The sequence below is a fragment of the Aptenodytes patagonicus genome, chromosome 6, assembly GCF_965638725.1.
Source record: "Aptenodytes patagonicus chromosome 6, bAptPat1.pri.cur, whole genome shotgun sequence".
Taxonomy (NCBI): Eukaryota; Metazoa; Chordata; class Aves; order Sphenisciformes; family Spheniscidae; genus Aptenodytes; species Aptenodytes patagonicus.
The window spans coordinates 45,915,274-45,937,831 of record NC_134954.1 but is presented as its reverse complement, the minus strand read 5'-3'; the positions used below and the strand labels follow the sequence as shown (position 1 = coordinate 45,937,831).

Genomic DNA, 22,558 nt, shown 5'->3' with positions numbered 1-22,558 from the left:
GGTTCAGGTGTTTCCTGCTATAGTAATTTCCTGTAACATGCAACTCAAATCCTGGGTTACAGCAATTGAAAGTTATTTCCGTTACAGTCTCCACCCCTGGTCCCTTTGGGCCAGGTTATAGGGTTTAACATTGCAATGAACTCCTCCCCTTGCCCCTGCTCTGGCCTGGACTTATCCACAGACTGCAGTCCCTTAGGGTTGTACCTGCTCCAAGTGGAGCCTTATCTATGAACCACAGTCTCTCTGGGGGTATACCTGCTGCGGCATAGACTTACCCACAGCCACAGTCGCTTTGAGGTGCACCTGTTCCAGCGTGGCCTTCTCCATGGGCCACAATGCCTTCAGAGGTATACCTGCTCCAGTGTGGCCTTACCCACAGCCACAGTCCCTTCAGAAGTAAACCAACTCCAACATGGAGCAGTCCCTCCAGGGGTGTATCTGCTCTGTCGTGGGCTTATCCATGGCCACATGTTTTGAGGTGCTCCAGCACCTCACGCACAGCCACTGATGCTTCAAGGTGTACCTGCTGCAGCATGGACTTATCCACAGCCACAGATGCTTCAAGGTGTACCTTCTCCAGCGCGGACTTATCCTTGGGCCACAGTCCCTTCCGAGGTATACCTGCTGCGGCACAGACATAACCGCGGCCACAGACACTTCAAGATGTACCTGTTCTGGGGTGGACTTATTCATGGCCACAGATGCTTCGGGGTGTCCTGCTCCTGCGTGGACTCATCCACAGGTCACAGTCCCTTCGACTCGAGTTCACACTGGAGTTCCAACCTGTCCAGTACAGCAGCACAGAAACAGCAGCGATGCCCTGGCCATCTGCCAGCCCAGGCGCATCACCATTGCTGTTATCAAAATGTTCCCAGGCACAGCAGAGTAAGATGATTACAGCAGCACAGCAAGCAGCAAAAGCAAAAAGCAGCCACTAACGAGCACTAGGCTCTAATATACAGTGAGGCAAGCAAGCCCCATGGCAAGCACAGGAGCCTGCCAGTTAATAGCTAAACAGCAATAACAGCTATAAATTTGATCTAGCACATTCCAATCAAACCTGTCGTTATCTCAAACCCTTCGAGCCCCACGTCGGGTGCCAAAAAGGACTGTCATGGTTTAATCCCAGCCAGCAACTGAGCACCACACAGCCACTCACTCACTCCCCCCTGGTGGGATGGGGGAGAGAAGTAGAAGAGTAAAAGCGAGAAAACCCGTGGGTTGAGATAAAGACAGTTTAGTAAGTAAAGCAAAAGCCACGCACACAAGCAAAGCAAAACAAGGAATTCATTCACTCCTTCCCATCGGCAGGCAGGTGTTCAGCCATCTCCAGGAAAGCAGGGCTCCATCACGCGTAACAGTTACTTGGGAAGACAAACACCATCACTCCGAACCTACCCCCCTTCCTTCTTCTTCCCCCAGCTTTATATGCTGAGCATGATGTCATATGGTATGGAATATCCCTTTGGTCAGTTGGGGTCAGCTGTCCTGGCTGTGTCCCCTCCCAGCTTCTTGTGCACCCCCAGCCTACTCGCTGGTGGGGTGGGGTGAGGAGCAGAAAAGGCCTTGACTGTGTGTAAGCACTGCTCAGCAGTAACGAAAACACCCCTGTGTTATCAACACTGTTTCCAGCACAAATCCAAAACATAGCCCCATACCAGCTACTATGAAGAAAATTAACTCTACCCCAGCCAAAACCAGCACAATGGGTCTCATGAGAAATTGAAAACTTACTTTCAAAGCATTATTTCTTTAATGTACATTAGAGCCATGTGTCTGATTCGAGGGTGTATAAGGATTCAAGGGATTTAACTCAGACCAGTATTCTTCCATATCTAGGTTTAATACTCTAAGTTAATGAGTAAATTAGTGTCTTAAATGCTGTGTCGATTTTTTTTGTCTTCAGTTGCTATTACCCAAGGAGGAGCAATACAGTTGTCTAACAATGGCACAGATGGAGTACAAGGTCTCCAGACGTTGACTATGACCAATGCAGCTGCAACCCAACCTGGCACCACCATTTTACAATATGCACAGACCACAGATGGACAACAGATACTTGTACCCAGCAACCAAGTTGTCGTACAAGGTGAGAAACTTCACAGCCAGTCATTCAGTATATATATATGTATTATATCTCCATGCAGATATAAGTTGCCAACCTAACTCCTTCAAATGTGTCAGGAAACAGAACTAACAGCTTTGGCAGAGGTAAGTCTCCAGAATGATTAAAGGAAATTCTGGACAAAACTATTTGTCACATTTTCTTGGAGCCTTTCCTTTCAGATTGATAAAATTGTGGATATTTTGGGTTTACTTCTTAAAACAATATATTTATTTTTGGTTTTCCATGCTGTATTTCCTGCGTTTTGTCCATATGATTTTTTTTAATACGTTCTGCAAAAACTCATACCACTTTAGAGTGCTGAGTTCTCCCAGATAGTCATCTGCAACAATAGTAAATTTAAGGGGAAGCATTAAAGTTAGGAAAGAAGGTTGTTTGATACTTTGTTTCTGTAAAGACACTTTAATTTATTAGTAATTTTTTCCCCTTTTCAATTGCAAGTCATAATTTCTTCCTATTGTGGCTTTTGTAACTAGTCATCAAGTACTTAATCATTGAGTCTTAGAATCATAGAATAATTTAGGAAAGTGCCTTAAGAGGGCATTTGGTCTAGTCCTCCACTTACAGCAAGCAGGGCTACTTCAACTTAGAATAAGTTGGGGTTTTTTATTGTATTAAAATATATGTTTTGGTTTATTAAAAATTGGGGGAGCTATTAAAAATCTGTTTATTAAAAATAACAGAAAAATGTACCCCTGCTTTTATGATTGTAAAGCAGGTGATTTGAAAGTTACCCGGTGAAGAGGTCTCCACGCATCAGTGAAAATACATAGCTGAGAAAAATACTATTCTTGCATTGATCTTCTGGTTTTTGTGTTCTTAAGGACGTGATTTCTTTAGGTGGTATATTTTTTTATGAGCTCAAGCAAATATAACACACTCCTAAATTACAATAAGCAAACAAAAGAAACCCAAGACCTTGTTCATTCTAGAGTAGTGAAACTGAGTGCCTAGCTTGCACTGTATCTCTCTTGTTGGGAGTAAATGCTATCTTTCTACACCCTTTTTTCTGTGCCAAATACTTACACATGCAGTTTCTCCTTTTGCAGATAGACATTTGGAGCATAGCTAGAAATACTGTTTGCCATCCTTCATCTTAAAAATGCTAAAACTGCCCAAAAACCAGAGAAGTAAAACGAAATGTATTAAGGGAGAAAGAAGCACAGCAATACAGCAAGACAAATCAAGTTATCAAGCACAAGTGGAGACTTCTTCAGCAGGAATGCCCAAAACCTTGCATATGTTAATAAACTAAGACTGAAATAGCAGTGATGACCCAGATGATGGTCATCCCTCCTGTACTGTAGCCCAGAGAGCATGGTTAGATAGATGACTAGGTGCTCTTCACACCACGTTTAACAGCAGTGTCACCAATCTGACATGATGTTCCCTTGTGTCTTTCAGCTGCCTCAGGAGATGTGCAGACCTACCAGATTCGCACCGCCCCTACCAGCACCATTGCACCAGGCGTAGTCATGGCATCCTCTCCAGCACTTCCAACTCAGCCAGCAGAAGAGGCCGCACGGAAGAGAGAAGTGCGTCTAATGAAGAACAGGCATGTACATTTAGATCACTTTTTTTCTGGTCAGCTCTGCATAGACCTAGAGTGTTAAGCACTAGGAATCCTGATCTTTCTTAGTCATTTTATGAAATGCTTTCTGAAGAATTTGCCTTTATTTAAAGATGCAAAGCAAAGAAGCACATCTGCTAATGCCATGTATTGTGACTATGAAACCTTAAGTAAAGGTGTCAGACTCATTCTGTGAGGTGTGTGAATTTGTTTGTTGCCATAAGGAGAAAAGTAATTGGTGAGAGACTTGTATGGCTGCAAATACGTTCTTACAAACACCAAGGTGAGTTGATTTTTTTGAGTTAATACATTCATGTAGTTTCCTTTCCTGGATTCTTTACCTTAGCCTTCTGCATGCATTCTCCTTGCTGCTGGCCCACCCACACTCTTCACAAGTGCTTTCTTGGTTGTCTCACTTGTCCTCTTTAGCTGCTTGCCTTTTGGGTTTTATCCTCCGAAGGCAGAAAGACTCAAGGAAAGGCTAAATGAGCAGCTACTCTTGGTGGAGCCAGTAGTTGCAGCAGAGGGGCTGAAAGAGAGAGGGAGGAGACTTGACCCTGTAGGATTTAGTGTGTGAGGAGGAACAGCCAAGCCTACTGAGGCGGGGCTTGGTGGAGGCAGCGAAGGAAGGGAGCAGCAGAGAGGAGTTGGGCATGTTGCTCCTTAAGCCTGCTGCTGTGGGAGAGGGAAGGTTTGGGCCTGAGCTGACCCATCACACCAAGCTTGAACTCCATCCACAGATTTGAGCCTGTGTGTTACATTGTGACACTAGGAAAACAGCAGTGCTTCCCTCCCCTCTGAGGAGGGGGAGCCCCATGAAAGCACTGTTTACTTCATCTGTCAGCCTGAAAAAACTGTTATGTTGTACAGGTGCATTTATCTTCCATAGATTGCTAAGCTGTGAACAATAGAAAGTCACATGAGCAGACCCAGTGCTTGTCTGAGGGGCTTTAATGAAGTAAATAATTCTGAACAGCAGAGCTCACTTTTTTAAAAGGTTTTTGTACAGAATGTCACCCATCTCCCCTTTTTATATATTTTTCTGGTATCAGTGAATAGTAGATGTCCCCCTTTCAAGGCTCTGCATTTGAGAAAAATTTAATTAGCATTCTGAATCCCCTCATTTAGTCAGCAGTCTTATTCCAGTAAAAGAAAGCTTTTGTGTTTGGGAAAGCCAAGAAAAACAATCGGGAATTACCCCCACTTGAGTTCAATTGACAGCTTTTGCAACAGTATCATGTTGCATGCGGTGCTTTTAGCCTGCATTCTTAATAGGTATTTGCAAATCTAGGCTCCCTAGCAAAGCAGGGGAAAGGGATATAGAGAGGCAGATGGTGAGGTGGTATTTATTGGAGGATTATATCATAAATATTCATAGATATTATTGTGCAAATTTTCTGTGTAAATTATAAATTTTAAAAGCTCTCTTGTAATTCAGAATAACTCTAGCTGTTCATAATGAATAACTAATGCACACAGACTTGAGGTGGCTTAATATACAGCCCAAGCTGGCACAAAAATCACAAAAAGAAAGAAAAACTTGTCACCCAAGAAGACAGTTTGCACTGGGAGGCACTTCCTGATCCAGTGACACAATCTTTTGGTGACACAAGTAACAGCCCCAAATGACTTAAATTCTAAATGTTGCACATGGCCCACTGAAGTGCTGCAAGCACGTGAAATTGTGTAACAAATGGATACCTGAGTCCTTTCAGGGCTTACAAACTAGGTTTTCTTCATCCTGTCTCACTTGTGGAGCTGAATTTCAAAAGTTACTTTTAGAGTTTTCTTACCAGGTAGGTCCTGGAACAGACATTCTTTTTTACCTAGTACTACAACTACTATTTATCTAATAAGCAGAAGAACTGGGTTCAATTTTGTCCTCTCATTTCCCAGAACACTGACTGTATCACCAATCTATGCAGCATTTGCAATGAAGGGACACTCAGACTCTCCTTTTGAAGCTGCTCTGCTTTGCACCTAAAGGTTCAGGGCAAACAAGCATGTACATTTACATAAATCTGCAGTGTGCTGCTTTGACAAGCTGCATTGCAGGAGGAGAACCCTCTGCCTGGACTCCCATCCACCTGCGGCATTTAGCCTTCTGCTTACTTTGCACATTGGTACCATTACTGTTGCTGTGCAGGATAGCTTCTGTCTTGGTGTTACTGCCTTCAGGATGCTCAGCAGCAGATTAACACCTTTCAGGTATTTTTCATTGGTGTTCTTAGTATGTTACCAGGTTATCTACAGGCAACTCAGTCTTTACAGGCAAGCCTTAAAAGTTTGACTGTCTTGAGATCTGCCTCAGCACATTAACACTGCCATGTTCTTGGCACAGCAGACAATGACTAAAGAATGATATGATTGCTAGTAACTGTTTATATTGTGGGTTTTTTATTTGAGTCATTTATATTATCTTTGCAGTGATGCAGACATTATTAATAAAATGAAAGTATTGCTCAAGAGCAAATTTGTGAATGCTCTAAATACAGCTTTTTTTGCACCGGTTGAACATCCTGACCATTAGTATTTGGTTGGACTGCAGCGAAGGGAAGAGTTTATAAAGAGACGAATAGATGAACATTGGTCTTATCCATGTTTTTATTATTAATCTATTTATTATAATAAAATCAAGGAAATTATTGCAGCAGCATTTGACTCGGCCTAAAGGCTCTAATGTAAATCCTGCAGGCAGAATTTTGTCATTGAGTTAGGATCCTTTTCTCACATAAGCAGAGTTTTATTGGTGCTGACTTACTGGGATCTGCGTGTCGAAATGACCTGTGGATCTTGAGTGTGTGTGATTTGTGAGAAGCAATTGTTATGAACTCAGCCTTTTTTCCTAACTTGCATTTATTAACAATACCTCCATATTCTACAAATGGCAGTACTAGGTAAAGGTTTGACCTGAACAGTTAAGTAGCCCATGTCTGCAAGTAACTGTTCTGGATTTGAATGGCCTTTTTTGCTTTGCAGAGAGGCAGCACGTGAATGTCGCAGGAAGAAAAAGGAGTATGTGAAATGTCTAGAAAATCGAGTGGCTGTGCTTGAAAACCAAAACAAGACACTGATTGAGGAGTTGAAAGCACTTAAGGACCTTTACTGCCACAAATCAGATTAATTTTGGATTCCCGTTTTCACTTGTCCAGGTGGGATAGAGACTGGTTCTGGCTATACCCAGAAAGACAAAGTAAACTTTTTATTTTCTAAACATTTCTTTTTTTCTATGCGCAAAACTGCCTGAAGCAACTACAGAATATACTTCATCTGTGCTTTGCATCAAACTGTGAATGTTCAAGTACTTGCCTCCTCTTCTCCCCCTACAAGATTATTTTCATCATCAATCTCAGCGTGAAGAAGAAGAACAGGCTTCTTTCTCGTCTCGCCATCCTCTTCAAGGAGTAACAGTGGTCACTTGGGAAGTTACTGTGGGGAGGGTCCTTTTGTAATGATTTCAAGAATTTGTGCTGAGCTCTTTCCATTGCCTTAGAGACAGAATCACCCCAGCCTCTTGGTCCAGAGAACTGTGGGCCACATACATGGAGCATGCATGGTGCAATGAGGAAGCAATGGTTGCCAAATTGGTTTTACATATTCATTATGAACTATAAAAATACACGGTTAAGTGGCATGCCAAATGAAAGGCGCTTCACAGTCATGTTCTTGGTGTGGAGATAACATACCTTTTTCAAACTAGCCCAGGAGCGGTTTTGATTTGTAATGTGTATTAAGCCCTCCTGGACTAGTAAAAACTTCTCCATACCTCAGAAACAAATGCATTGAAATGAGCTTCACTGGTCAGTTGTTGCTTCTCGAAGCTTATTTATGCAAGTGTGTTCAGTATTCTGAATGCACAAAAAGCAAACATCAACTTCATAGGATATTGGTTGGGAAATGATATTTGGATGGGAAAGGAATAAAAAAAGTACAATAGTGACATTTAGAAAACAGTCACGTAGTAAGCGAGGGTAACACATGAAAGCACTACCTATTTGTGTGCAGAAAAACTAAGCAGTTGAAGCATGGCCAACTCCACGTTATACTCCCTGACGACAGTATAGTCTGTGTCCCAAGTCCTCTCAAGCAATGAGATTATTTCTATTTCCCTACCACTATCTTATGTAATGGAAATTATTGTACTCAATGGAGACATCAGCTTGGTTTGCTAGATTCTTTTTCAAACTTTGAGGCTGCCTTCCATGCATAAATTAAATTGCAGTATGACAACTACCAGGACAACCTCAAATATTGAAGAGGACTTCAAACACAAATATTCCAACTTCTGCTTCGCGAGGGACAACATTAATTCTTTGAACCTGGGCAGGGTAGCTAAATTCTCAATTTATTCAGAGGATTTTTTCATGTAAAGGGTCGGATTTACCGAGTAGTTTATTCCTGTAAGTAAAATTACTCCTGTGCCTCAGACATTTGCAAGATCAGTGTTTTTGTGTGCACTGAGGAAATGTGATCTTTCCCAGATTTACATTGTTAAAAACAACTTTGTACTAAGTGTTAGGACTTCAGAAGAATCATGCTCAAAAAGAACCAAAAAAGAATGTCAAGAAGTTGTCAAAAAAAATGTGTCAAAAAGAATCATGTGCAGTTTGTTTACTGGCCCTCTGAAGCCAGTCTCTTGATACATTAACTTGGATCATTTGATGAAGTAAGTTTACTTTGGGCTTATGGTCAAACTTTTATGTATAGAGACATATGAATAAGACTGATCTGTACTAATGCCTTGCCTAGCGAAGTATTAGCTAATACTGTTTTCCCATTCGCTCTATCTGTTTTTAAGATAAATTGCAAACATGAGCTTCTAAAAGGTTATACAATCAATGTGATGTTATACGAAGAACATTTGGAAGACTCTGGGCAGTTGAGTCTCAAACAGCTAAGCAGTATTAAAAGTTCTAGTTTTCTCATTTGAGAGGGCATTCAGTTTCCAAGAGACTTTAAAAGGAGCAGGGTTAAACTTGTAGCATTATTGTTAAATTTAGAGTTACCAATAACTTCAAATTATGTTTGTATTTCAAGAAGAGAACATAAGTATCAAAATTATGAAAGAATTCATTTTCACAAGTGTTGAGGAGGTTTATAAATGGTCTATTTTTATCTGCCATAGAGAATTGATTTTCATGTTTTTATTTAATGGAAGATGAATTTATTAGTTTAGCAATGCAAATTTAAAGACGACCCTAAATTCTCAGCAATGCTTTTATAAAAATTGTCTGATTCTTAAAGTCAGAGAATACAAATACATACAACGGTTACCAGTTTTTCAGAACTAGTGCTGAAGTAGAAATGTTGATAATGCAGGAGTCATTCTTGTAGAACATGAAGCTCATGATGGCCTAATTTACACAGTTATATGGAATGGTTCCTCCAACTTTGAGAAATATGGAAAAGGCTGTACGTGCCTACATTAAGGCTGTGAACCTGAATGAGGCTAGCCATGATCTGAGAGCTGTTCCTAGTGGGTAATGAGCACTTGTCGATGGTCACTGGGCACAAAGCCTGGGAGGTGAATGGACCAGGGAGCCTAAACCGGTACCCGGACAGGGTTCTTCTAATACAGGGTTGGTGCAAATTTGTGCGGCAATGAGAGGAGAACTGTGTTACCGGTTTGTCTGTGCGTGGTCTGCGAGTAGTCTGTAGTGTTATTAGTCTAGACCTCATTAGCAACTAACGTTTCGCTAAGAAAAAGAACGTTATTTTAAAGCACGTAGGGATGTGCAAGAATCTTTATTTTTATTTATGCTGCACTGAGGATTTAGGGACTTGAATTTCTTTAATGGAAATTTTAATGGAAATATTAGACCAAGTACAGGGCTGGCTAGGGATACTCATACATGCTTTACTACTCATACTGACTCAGAAAGGGAAAGAATATGACACAGGAATCCATTCGTATGTTATTTACCAAGTAGTGAGGTTGGGGTAATCAGCTTCTATAAACTAAGGCCATTTGGAAGTAGGACGGAAATTATGCTGGCGGGGGGAGGGAGGATTAGTTTTATATCTCACGGTTGTGAGTTTTCAAGAACTGATAGCCTGTTTTACCTGAAGAGAGGGTTAGAAAGGGCTAGATTCATTATGTTCATAATAAACAAGAATTGATTTGAAATATAATTTTTGTAATGTCATTATTTTGCAAAACAACAGCACCGATCAGGCAGTTAAGATATTGTCAGAGGTGCTCTTTTAATTTAGATATTCTTGGAAAATACATATGTATAATATATGTACATATATATATATACACACAGTATATAATCTACAGCTCTGAGAGCTTTTAAGTCAGGAATGCTGAGTATTATAGTATATGGAGGTCAGAAAAAATTTTTACTTTTCTGTGTGTGTCTGGGTGTGTGTGGATGTGTGCGCGTGTGTGAAAGCTTCCCCCGCCCCAGTAGTTCTGGGCTGCATTATTCTAGCGCTTATTACTGATTTGTTTTGTGCCGTTTCTCAGTTATCCATTTTCAAGAATTTTATTTCATCTTTCATGGCTTTTGTGAGGTTTGTTTTTGTTTTTTATTGATGGAGATTTTTGAAATTATGTAAACAGTTGTTTTACAACAACCACCACCACCCAGAATAATTCACTTTTGTGCTTTTTCTCTTTGGCAGCTATATATCAAAGGCAAAACAATTGGAAAGGTTGTTAAGGTGTTATTTTCTAAAGGAACCACTGGTAAGACTTCTGTTTTCCTCCTGCATTTTTATTTAAGCAGCGATTTCACCAGAGTCAGGTAGTTGCCAGCACTATTGCTTGTATCTGAAAGCACAATTTTAGCCTGTCATGCTCGTCAGGACTGTACAGACACCTGCAGGTTCTGGCTCTTCTGTAGTTGGCGTTTGCGTTGCAGACCACTGTCTTCTCTGGTACTTGTAGGTTGATCAGAAAATTGGTGGGGTGTTTGGAATCATTAAGAGGCTCAGGAGAAAAAAAGTTAGATTTAATAAGGAAAAAGAGCCCTCATAATTTCTGATCTAAATTTGTACTACAGGTTTTTTTAAATCTGGGCTTCCAGTAGACTGCAGCTGCAGGTAGTCATCTGTTAGCGAAAACTGGCCTCTGCTTTTTTATTTTCTATTTTTCTAATTTATGGCAGCCAGAGAGTACTTTTTGTGGGTTAAAGTAAAGACAAGTCTCCCCATCTAAGCAAGTTCATTATCAGTGGTTGCAAATCATGACAATTCATAGAAGATTTCATTGGTTTTCTAAGACCCTGGTTTTATTGTCGTTTTTTCACCCTGAAGCTGGTTAGTGATGTAACATTTGCCAATGATCTAACCAAAAGGTCATGTATTTATTTTTGTTACACTATATTCTTTGTAAATGTTTAATTAAAATGTGCACTTTTAAAAAAAAAAAAAAAATGGAACGAAAAAAAAAAGAGGGTTTGCTTGAGAAGCTCCCTGGCACAATTGTTGTAATCCTGCTGCCTGCACACAATTCACTCCTCTCCCCACAGCAGTTGACTCCCCTGCAAATTTAACTTGCTGATCAGCACCTGGCGTCCAGCAGGCATTACTTCAAAATGGCAGGAGATCTGAACTGGCAGTACTGAGCCCTGGAAAGAATTAAGTGTGTGGTGCCTCAGAGCAGTATGTACAGGATGGATGTGAAATTATTTTTAGAATAGAACTAGTTCAGTGATCCCAAGTGGGAAAGGGAGAATAATTTGGAAGGAAAGCTAAACTATTTTTCAGTCGCTTTATTCCCCTTTTCTTAATTTGAGATTTGGCTGCAAATTTTACAAGCTGCATTCCAAGAAAATAAATCAAAAGGCTTTCCAATTCTTTGACACCAGGAAGTAAAGGTACATTGACAATGCGTCACCCTGCTTTAAAAGCTAAAAAAGCACAACCACCTTTCTTTTGCAGGAACAATGATAATTTAGCTATAGCCCTGAAATCTGTCACTGTGAGCAGGTTTTAAAAGCATACAGTACATTGATGGTTCTCTGTACTGTGACTGGGAACTCATTTCCCTGAGCTTTTGAATTTGCTAGCTGTAAAAGACACCGATTTTGCAGAAACCTGAATGTATCATGAAGCTCAGTTGGTCTGGGAGGAGCCAGACTGATAGAAAGAAACAGGGTGCTGAAATCCTATCTACCGTGTGCTTGTGACAGGTTCAGGTCTGTGGATGGATATGGCTTAAATCTGTACATCTTTGGGGAAAAGGGACCAGATACAGTTGGTAAAAGAGGGTTTGCATTTCAAAAGTGTTTTGCCTCAGAATGTGTTTTTTAAATGTATTTAAGCTCTGGCCCACAAAGAGACTTGCTTGGGCTAGTTTGCATAGCACAAATTGAAGACAGTGACCTGTCTGCGTTCTGGTACTGCAAGTGCAGTTTGTGACTTGCTGTATAACTGGTGAGTTCAGGTCTCGCTTTCACCAGCGAGAGGCAGGAGATGTCGGCTGTCCTCAGGAGCTGTGTGCTGGCAGGGAAAGGGCCAGGGACAGGCTGTAATCATCCACAGTTGGCTCACTTCATACGCTTACTGTACTCACGACTTGGGAGCAGTCGGTTCACTTGGTCTCAGCCTCAGCTATGTATTTCTCTAAATTAGGGGATAGCTGAGTGAGAGCACGGGGAAGGAAGGCCTTAGGCCAGTTAAGTATCTGGAAATGGCCACTCTTAAGAACTAAGGATGTCCGGATGCTCTCCACAAGTTGTGTTTTATCCAGGTGCCACTCCATTTTTTGTGTGTGTAATGACATTTATTTATATTAAAACATTAATTTTTAAAAGTTCTAGAACTTGGAGTTTGTATGAGATTTGAAACTGTGCTGCTTATATGGACTTCTAGGGATGGGATGGGGAACAGGGCAAGAAGAGGTGCTAGTTGGCAGCCAACCCCTCCACAGACTTGTCCACAGATTGGTTGTTCACTTCAAAAATGAGTTGTTTCTACTCTGGATTTATAATTTGAAATTGTTTTGGAACAACGTTTTTCAGGGAAGCTTCCAGAGCGAGGGTTATTATTCTCCCTTTGTAATGTAAGCTGGAAAGAGTAAGTTCACCTCATCTGCATTTCTGATTCTTTACCCAAACCATGTCAGCACAGAACAGGGTATTTGAGCTCGACTCCCACATACTTGTGGAAGTTAAAAGGCTAAATGAAAATCCATTACTGGGGGAAAATAAATTCTTATTTACATTTCCCCAAAAATCTAGAAACATCCCTGTTGTGTTGGGGTTTTTTTTACTTAATTTTTTGTGCTTTATCTGTGTTTTAAAAAAAAATTGTACTGGGTTATAATGCATTTTATTAACACTGTGTACATATTAGCTGCTTTGTGTTTCAGAATGGTAGTAATTGCTTTGTATATTAAAGTGATTCTTGTGAATTTGTGAATTATTGTCATAAAGAAGTGCTTTTTCTTACTGTAACCTTTGTGGTATAAACTGTCATAACTCCCTTTTTACACAAACATTTATGTGCAGTCACATAAACGTGCTTTAAAAAACTCTACAAAGTCTCTTTTTTGGGCAGGATGTTCCATTTACACTAGTTTAGTGGCAAATGGTAGCTAGATAGGAGTATAGGAAAAGGCGTAAGCAGACTATGGTGTCCTCTCATGATCTGTGGCCTGCTGTAAGTATTCATGAGATACTTTCCCCAAAGGGAAGGCTTTTTTAATCTTATTTAAAATAAATTAGATTAGTGAGAGGTTCAAGTCCTGAAAAACAAAGTTCCTCTTCCACTTCTGGTATTTTTAAACCTGCTTTCCAGTATCCACTCTGGTGGCAGTTAGTTCTGTTGTTTATATAATGTGCGAAAGACTTTTCCCTTTCAGTTTAAATATGCTGTCTTTCCCACTTTTAAGCATTCCTGTAGACCATGTACTACTGATGTTAATAACAGAGCAGAACAGAAGGCAGCAAACACTGCAAGGATCGCAGCCCAATTATGTAATCTGCAAGGCTGGATCCAAACACTGGGATGAAAGCCAGAAGAACAAATTCAGCGCTGAGGTAAACACACCTCCAGTGAAAGCAAGGGGAAGCAGTAAGGTCAGCTCATTATGGCTGAGATTTTGTGGTTTTCACAACTGAGCGTTTTCATAATGCCATTCACGTACTTGCTCAGAAAAATCTGCATCTCAGTAATGAGGGAGAATCCCCAACAAGGGTTAGTCCATGAGATGAAAATGCAGTTTGGCTTGAGTGTCACACTGAAAAGAATCGGGTAATACAGATTCCTGTGCAGTCAGTAGGTCAGCTGGTAAATCTGATTCTTCTGACACTGCTGCACCTTGAAGCTCTTCGTCCACTAGATACAGAGCTGAATTTCATACTCCGTGTCTTAATAATAATCAAACGTGACTTTAGTTGCAATGACATCTTAGAAAAGTTTGTTCCCTTGCAGAATGGCATGTTTCAGGGATGGTTTTGCAATCTCACAGCATGTTCATGTCTTATCTGGTCACTTCCCTGTGACTTGGATCCTCTCCCTAGGGTGAGTATTTTATTTCTTGAGACTATTTACGCATTGCCCCACTACTCGGGGACCCATGCCCAAACACATCCTCCCTACAGATGAGTTCACATCAGCTGCTACAAAACAGGACCAATGCAATGGAACCACCCAAAGGAGAATCGCGCTGACTTCTCTAGTGCTGGGATGAACAGGGTGACAGGAAGTGCTTGGGCAGGGTATTAGTGTAATTGCCAAACAGCCACTGAAGCACTACCATGCCTCATCTCATACTAGAGCAGAAGCTCACCTGGGACCAGTTGGTTGGGACACCAGAGTTTGCAGGTGTCATCACGGAGGGCTGCTCTCTCTCTGCTCACTCACCGGGCAATTATGCCTCTGCTACTTCTGCCCTGCATGTCTGGCGTGGTTCACTCCTGACATCTCCCTGAAGCTAAGCAATGGGAATACAAAAAAGCTGCGAAGCCCAACCTGGGACAACAGAAGGCACGGCTCAGTGCCTGGTGCAGGTGAGTGTTAGCACTGCCCAGCAGGAATGGGCTGTAGGTTTCAGCTGAGTTACGTTTTCACGGTTGGTGCCTGCCCCTAAACACTGTAGCTTAAAAAGCAACCAGAACTAATGTGCTTGTGGTGGTGGCCTAACTGCAATATTCCTGGGTCTGGTCTCCTGAATCTAAAGGAGCACCCGCACCCCAGTAGCAGTCAGAGGAGAAGGTGTCCCCTTGAGGGGGTGCCACTTGCTGAGCTGGGGAGGGGCCACCAAGAGCTCAGCTCTGCAGGACAGGGGCAAGGCACTCACCTGAGCTGCCAGTGTCATCTCACGCTTTTCTCCAAAAGTATTTACTTATGGGCAGTAGCATTGCTTCAGCCTTCAAACATACTCCCTTGGGTTTGCATACAGCTGCTGTGCAACAGCAGCACAGCAAAAGAAGACAAGCCTGGTCTCTTCCAGCACATGCCTGCTCTCGCAGGAAGGCTACAGGCTGCAACAGCAGCAATGGGAAAACGGACACCGAAAGCTGCTAAACAATTAGAAAGAGATGCAATTAAACTGATCTGTTTTAAAAGTGCAAAACTTTTCCTATCGTCAAGCAAGGTCTGGAGCAAAGCCCCCTTCTTAAAAGTGTGTAGGTTGCTGCACTAGGCTTCATTCTGTACTACACTGGGCTTTATTCTGTACTATTTAAGCGGGCTTTTTAGGCATGTTCCTCCTATGGCAACAACGCAAGCTGCTAAGGCTCTCAGTATTGCAAGCTGCAGCCTCTTGCGAGGGCCAAGCACAGCCAGGTAGCAGGCTTTCCCCACGCACCAAGTCACATGCACTCATAAGCCCAAGCACCAGCACGCTGCTTTCTGCCAGCTCCAGCTGGGGGGGGGGAGCCTAACATACAGTCACCACAGACGAGCTCGGAGACAAGGAAACACCAGTGGGGAAGAAAAGGAAGAGGAGTGGTGAGAACTTACAGCTACGCTCTGAAAACTAGAGCCAGAGGGAGAGTGGGGAGAGCTTGTAATTTTATTCAACCATTGCTCACCCAGTTGATAGGACAGAAAAAGCCATGTCTGGTACATTAAAGCTCATATCATGTTCTGTTTTTAATTAAAAGTGCTGTCTTCCTTCCCTCAAAGGGACTGCAGCTCTAGTTTCAGACTGCAGATTCCCAGCCAGCTGCGTAAGTACTGTTTTAGTGACACCATGTGGCTTCTGAGGATACTGTTGTAAGCAAGTGTTTTAGAGCAGCAACTCTCAGGCAGAGTCCAGAGTCAAGCAAGGAACTCAGCTGAAGACACGCGAGACACGTCGGGGATGAAGCACAAGACCTTCGGGCCTCATTCATGGGAGCTGTAATGATAAATGTGTCATTTCCGGATTACAGTCTGCACATCACTTCTGGACCACAGACCCTCTGCATCTTTTCCAGTTAGGAAGTTTGATGGAAGCAGAAGTGATAAAGAGCTCCTAAGGTTCATGGCCCCAAGCAGCTGCTGGTGTTTGCTGTTGCCAGTGCCAAAGACATGCACACGCTTAAAGCCTGAACCTGACCTGGGGCTTTGTAAGTTAATTTTAAAGAAAAAAAAAGTTCCACATCCACCAAAAAAAAAGTACTATAGCAATTCCTGCATTTAGAAGTGTAGCTGTCTTCTGTTAGGCCATTGTTTTCACCAGTTTCATTCTTCCACCACTAGAAAGAGAAGGAAGTCTGCTGCTGGTGCAAGCTGGATTCCAGGCTGCAGCACTTTTCACATAGGACCTTGTGGGATAAACACACACAGGTGTTTTTACAAGCTCAAGGTACGAAATCAGTTACTTAGAACAGCGTCTAACTACCACTGTGCACAGAAAGCATGCCGAAATCTAGACACTGCCCCAAGGTCCCAAGTAATTCAAGAATAAGTACTCCCCCAGCTACAAAGACTTTACAGCAGCACCCTCCTCTCCTAAATAACAGCTCTCGGAGACAGAGTGAGCCACAAAGGCAGAAAGTAGAATGTTATTTAGCGGTACTTTGAGAGTCAAGGACAGATTTGATATTTAAAGAACAGTTTGAGTCTCCTTGTTTCACTTTCCCTGCTGGCACATGTGCATGTGTATCTGCTCCAAGGAGCCCTGATCTGTGCGAGGGAAAGTTACCTTGTCAGGGACAACCCAAGAACCACGGCTGCTTTGGTACTGCAGGCATAGCCTCCATGCTTGCAAGTCAGGTAAAAACACTACTGATTTCTAAGTTGGCTTACTCTGCAATATTGATTCCCAACCCACTCCGCTACACAGACCTTGCTCTTTGTTTCCCTGTGCCTCTTCAATGCAGCAGTGACAGCAATACGACTTTATAGCAGCTACCTTTGTTGCTTTTGGCCTTTAAGTGGCTTCTTTTACCACAACTTTTAAGATGCAGAAGGCCTGAAGAGTCAAAGCATTTAGAGCTGGAGTCTTAGCTTATATTTCATCCACTTTTCTAAAGTTAAGGAAGTGGTAAGGGGGGAAAAAAAAACCACTCTAATCTATTTCTAAGTTTCCCACAGAAATTAAGTGTGGCTTGATTTTAAACAACAGATCTTTTGATGACGTTTTTGATGCCTGGAGATTTCTGCAACTTAAATCAGTTTCAAAAATTACATTTGATGAAAAGTCAGTGGAAGACCCTATACAACTCTACTGAGAAATGAAGCAGAGGTTCAATACACAGAACAGAAATACAATCCTTGCTGTATCAGACCAAGTGATCAGACAAGACCATCAGAACAAGAAGCCAGTGAAATAACACAACTGCAATTATATGCTTAGGAACAAGTGTATTGAGTAGAAACAAGGGGAGGATTGAACAGCCTCAGTGGTTTACTAACAAAGCATAGAGTCAAAAGTCATCCTTGCGACTACCCCTCTGTGCTTTGTAGATATGAACATCCTTACTGGAATCATAGTGGACCTCATATACAGAGAAACGGCCTCTCAGCATCTTCAAGAATTTGTGATCCCGTTCATAGCGGATACGACAGGAAAGAAGAATCACAGTTTGCTCTGAGCACAGGTGCTCCAGCGTCTGAAGCAGTTCTGCAAAAGTTTCTTCCAGATAAACGATGTCTGCACCCAGGATGAAGTCAAATGCTCCTGGAGGGAAGTTACCCAGGTCTTTTCCCCAAGTCAATTCCTTCACCACAGCTCTCGGACGTAGTTCAGAAGGTAAGTTAGCCTGTACATTTGACTCCAGGAACTCCAGTGCTGCCGCCCTGTCTGTGATGGTAACATGAGCACCTAAGCGGTACAGGAGTATGTCTCAGACATATAGTCAATGTCCATAAATATAGCATTTGCGATACAATGCTCTAAGTCAAGCAGGCTCCTTAGTTCCTGTTAAACATTAACAACTCCCCTGAGCTGCCTGATTAAAAACAAACAAACAAAAGAACAAAACAAGCAAAAAGCCCACTATCTACATACATCCTACCCTTCATCAGTCACTTAAGAATATAAAGTGTACTCCACATGAAGATTAAGTTGGGTAGGGAACAAAAAGTGTTTTCTGGAACTTTTTCTTAGTGCATGGAAGTAGAGAAGTTACTTTCTGCCTTTCCATAGGTGACAGAATAAGTTACAGGGATTGTTACAATTAACCTGCTCCAATTCCGTATTTGTTCAGTAGGAGAGAGGTAGCTAGAGAGCCTCTTTCACAGGTCAGACAAAAGTTATGCCTGTGTGATTTTGCATGGCATGATTGTATTTTGACAAAAACTGCTTTGTTTTTATTATTTCAATAGGCACCTTCCACAGCCACTAGAGCTTTGAATTACAAAGTTAACCTGGGACAGTTAGCACAAATTTAACATAGTACCCAGTCCCTGCCTCAGTCACAGACAGATCACAGGCACATCACTTCATTTCTCCAGACCTTGGTTTCCCTGTCTGCAAGATAGGATAACAAGGCTTACACAAGCTCAGAGAGTGGTTTCTGTCTGTAGATTTATCTGTGCTGCATACAAGAACCAGTGGAAGACTGCAAGCATGGCGCTCACTCCCTTGGGGGAGAATAGTGGCAGAACTTAATGCTGCTGAGCTGAGTGCCATAGTAACAGGCGTCAGCCTTAACAGGGTCCCACCATAAAGTAAACTGCAGTGGCACCATCGCTACAATAAATAACGCAGCAGGCTCTGAAGTCTAACAAGAAAGGAAGATGACTCAGACAGGAAACATCACAATTCACATATGTAGCTTTGGTGTTAATTTCTATACCAGGCATGTAGATGTAAAAGTGCCAGTTTTACTACAGTTGTAAATTGCTTTAAACAAACAAAAAAAAGCCCTTACCTAATAACGTGGCCACTATTCCCAGCAATCCAGTTCCAGCTCCCAGCTCAATCACAGACTGATCCCTGAGATCAATGCCTCCCATCTCCAGATAAGCACACAAGACAACAGCCTAAACCAAGAGACAAGGGCAATTAAGCAGAGGGCTCATTTCAGTCATATTGAACACTGGATTTCTGATTTACACTGAGAGAAAAGGTTATGGGAAGGGTCAGGCACTTCAGGTCTGCAGCAAGACTTTGTTCAGCCCTTCTCTGCCTCCTGTGTGCACGTGTGGTCTTTTTATGAGTTTTATGGAAGACTCTTACAGGCAAAACAAAAAAAGAACCACGGAGGCTACAACTCGGATGCGGCAACACTGCTTCATGAATCCCCAAACATAATAGGAGGCAGAAAGAGTTGCATTTGGAAGGGAAAAGCTGGGGGGTGTCAAACACTGGTGAATGAACACAGTATTGCAAAAGCCCAGGATGAGGTTTCATAGTATCTTGCATGGTATTTCAAAAGGTTTCTGCTCAACACTGGCATGCGCCGTCAGGAAGGACACAGGGAAAGTAAAGTAATAACACTTCTGTTTGTATCTAACGTGTGTTGCATTTTACAGAAATCTTGACAAGGAGCGCTCTCCATAGCAAGTTCTGTCAAAGCCGATGTCGGGAAAGACCCACAGCCCTGTGCACCAATTCATTTGAGGAGTTTGCTAAAACTGCTACACTTGCTCTTTAAAGCTAGAGGTAAAAGTGGAATTTGTGTCTGGACAGAGACCCGACCGATGGGAAGCCCTTGCATTCCTACAGCAGTACTGCCACCGACTGCCCCGCAGCCTTGGGCCCGCCACAAACCCCTCTGTTTTGCACGTTCTTATCCCCAAGATAAAGTCTACCAGCAGTCCTTCTCAACTCTACAAGCAGCAGGATCCGTGCTGCGCTCTGAAGGGCGTTAAGCAAACATCACGGGCAACTGTTAAGAAATGGGTGGGAGTTCTGCGAGTTATCGGGAACATTTCCTGTATTTGGCACTGGCCGCGCAGGGATTAAGGTGGCACGTTTCCCCTGGGGTCTTCCAGGATCTCTCATGAGGAAAAAAAAAAAGACAGGTAAAGCAGAGATTAACGTTTTCTTTTTGTAAAAAATTTCTTATCGAAAAAAGCCTTCCCTTAATTCAATGTTAAGTATTTTTCTACGGTGATTCTGAAAGCTAGGGCAAGCGCTACAGGAAGCCACAAACAGAAACATTTCACCTGGTGTGAACACCTACCGCATCCCAGACCACCGCCGCCACCCCCAGCCGCCGCCAGTCCTGCTTGAGGCGGATGGTGTGGCTGGCGAAGCGGTAGGTGGCCGAAGGGCTGTGCAGCTGCCGCGCTCCCCAGCCAGCTCCCTCCTCGTAGGGGACCAAGGCCATCCCGCCGGCGGCCGATCGCCTCCTGCGGCGCGGCGGGGCCCGGTGGCCGCGGCCCCAGCCCTCCGGCTTTCCGCTCCCGCGGCCTCCGCGCCCCGCGGGCAGGAGCCAGCGCCGCCGGCAGGGCCCTCCCCGACCGCCTCGCTCCCCCTCGGCCCGCCCTGGCCGCCGCCGGGCCCGGGCCCCCTCCGCTCCGCCCCGCGCCGACGCCGAGCCAGAGGGGCGAGGGCAGGGGAAGGCTCGGGGCCGCCGGGGGGAAGGGCCCGGCTCTCCCCCGGGCTCGGCCCCTCGCCGCCCCGCCCGCCCGCTACTCACGCTTGGCAGGCCCGGGGCCGCCGCGGAGCGCTGACCCGGCCCCCAGCGCCGCCGCCTGGGGCGGCTGCGGCCTCCCCGGGCCGCCGCCCGGCTGGGGAACGGCGGCGGGGCCGGCGGAGCTCAGCGGCCTGCCCCGGCGAGCCGGGGGGGGCGATCAAATCACGGGTAAAGAGGGACGAGGCTGGGGCTGGGGCTGAAAGGTCCCCAGAGCGCTCCTGCCCCTCAGCCACGGCGGGACGGGGGGGGACGGGGACGGGGACGGCAAGGCAGAACGCAAGCTACGGCTGTCCGCAGGGCGGTGCGGGCGGCCCAGGGCTGGTGCCGGCCATCACGGGCTTGGCGGCGTGGGGTATGGCACTGGGAAGCCGCTGGCTGGGTAAGGGCTGTGCCTGCGCCTGTCCCTGGGAGGTCCTCGGGGCATCCCGGAGGGGAAGAGCATTACGCTGCTTCCAGCAGGAGGCTGGGGCCCGGGGGCTTCTCGCATTTTCAGACCTGCGTGCCGTGAAAAAAGGTACGAGGTGCAAAAGGCCCTGTGGGACGTTGTCTGCTGTCCCCGCAGCCTCTCTGTGGATCCGGCTCGTGGCTTTTGTTTCAGGGGTTTTTGGAAGTCACTGCAAAGGAAAGGCGTTTGTCCAGCCCACCGGCCTCATCCTCCATTGCCAGCACGGTGAACATACTGTCTCTGCAAGTGCTCATCACCAGCCTGGAAGCAGTCCCTCAATAACTGGGTAACCATCGCAGAAACACAACACTTCTTGAGCATCTCGGTCAGAGCATTGACCAAGGCAGTAAAGCCAAAGTTGCTCTCAGGTGGTGGTGTGGCGTTAACTCTCCTGCGGCGTTGTTTGTGTGTGGGCTTCTCTTCACCTTTGGCTCCATTTAATCTCTTGTTTGGCAAAACAACACAGTGCTCCTCTCCTTTGTGTGTCTCCATCTCCAGTTACTTGAACTTCCTCCAAAGACTGCTAAAGGCCACAGGGGGGCCGGGGAAGCGTCCTGGCAGTGCTTGCACTCTGGCTGCCTGGAGGCGCTGCTGCAGGTGCTCCACAAAAAGGCGCAGGACCTCAAGCCATGCTCCTCAGCCTCTGCGAGGGGCCAGGCCTCGTGTGCAAAGGACCACACGTGGGGGAGCGTGGCAGGAGAGCAGCATGCCTTTCCTGCACCCATCTCCAGTGGCTGTGTGGCTCGGCAGCTCCCAGTGTCACCACCAATGGCGTGAGGCTGGCCCTCAAAGTTGGGGAGCGTAACCAGCTCCAGAAAACATCCCCACTCTTTCCCACAGGGAGCAGCAAATCTGGCTGTCAGACGAAAGCAAATGTGGTTACATGTGAAAGCTGTTGATTTCAACAGTGTGGCTCAAGATTCATGAAAGCCTTTGTGGAGGAGCATTACAGGCTACACAGGGGTAGCAGGAACTAAAGCTTGTTTTTAGGGTTCTGCTACTGTAGGGGAATGGAAACCAGAATTTCACTTGCCCCAAACCAGTTCATACTTGTCTTACGGCAACTCAGACTTCTCCTCATAAACATGCCAGAGCAGGTGCGATGATTCAGCTTACTGTGGTTTTACGTCCTAAAGTGCTGGTCCCTTGCCACTCACTTCTCCTGCTTTTGAGAGTTTGAAACTGCTTGTGCTATTATCTCAATTATTTTTTTAATTATTTATATAGGCAGTGTGGGAAAAACAATGAGAGTGATTACACTTGAAATGAGAACTCTGCTTAGTTGAGTTTTTGAATCACTTACGCTGTGCCTAAACTACACCATCAGGCAAATGGAGGAAAACTCCCAAATGGCACAAAGCTTTTGCCTCCACCTCCAGCACCACATGCCAGCCCTGGGATCTCCAGCCAAGGAGATGTGGAGGAGTGCGTCAGGGCTCCAGTGC

At 44.3% G+C, this 22,558-nt stretch overlaps 2 protein-coding genes and 1 long non-coding RNA gene across 9 annotated transcripts in view; 2 read left to right on the top strand and 1 right to left on the bottom strand.

Moving 5' to 3' along the window:
* Positions 1 to 13,067, top strand: part of CREB1 (cAMP responsive element binding protein 1) — a 44,600-nt gene extending 31,533 nt beyond the window's left edge. For both annotated transcript variants that reach the window (XM_076342402.1, XM_076342401.1), the window contains 3 exons: positions 1,907 to 2,089; positions 3,530 to 3,680; positions 6,675 to 13,067. In XM_076342402.1, the coding sequence (XP_076198517.1) occupies positions 1,907 to 2,089; positions 3,530 to 3,680; positions 6,675 to 6,819 (479 nt within the window). In that variant the 3' untranslated portion in view covers positions 6,820 to 13,067. The remainder of the gene's footprint in view (positions 1 to 1,906; positions 2,090 to 3,529; positions 3,681 to 6,674) is intronic.
* Positions 13,068 to 15,728: 2,661 nt separating this feature from the next.
* On the bottom strand, positions 15,729 to 21,179 carry METTL21A (methyltransferase 21A, HSPA lysine). Of its 6 annotated transcripts, none has more exons than XM_076342397.1 (3): positions 20,213 to 20,425; positions 18,956 to 19,067; positions 15,729 to 15,993 (listed from the first exon to the last, which is right to left on the bottom strand). In XM_076342397.1, exons 1-3 carry the CDS (start codon positions 20,357 to 20,359, stop codon positions 15,836 to 15,838), a joined length of 417 nt encoding a protein of 138 aa, XP_076198512.1. In that variant the 5' UTR covers positions 20,360 to 20,425; the 3' UTR covers positions 15,729 to 15,835. The 6 variants fall into 6 exon arrangements, with proteins under 6 accessions (XP_076198512.1, XP_076198514.1, XP_076198511.1 ...); XM_076342399.1 differs by lacking the exons at positions 15,729 to 15,993; positions 20,213 to 20,425 and adding exons at positions 17,425 to 17,904; positions 21,164 to 21,179; XM_076342396.1 differs by lacking the exons at positions 15,729 to 15,993; positions 20,213 to 20,425 and adding exons at positions 17,425 to 17,904; positions 20,672 to 20,687.
* Positions 20,763 to 21,592, top strand: LOC143162281 (uncharacterized). Its single transcript, XR_012995671.1, has 2 exons — positions 20,763 to 20,836; positions 21,267 to 21,592. It is a non-coding gene; the product is annotated as an uncharacterized LOC143162281 (long non-coding RNA).
* The last annotated feature ends 966 nt before the right edge of the window (positions 21,593 to 22,558 follow it).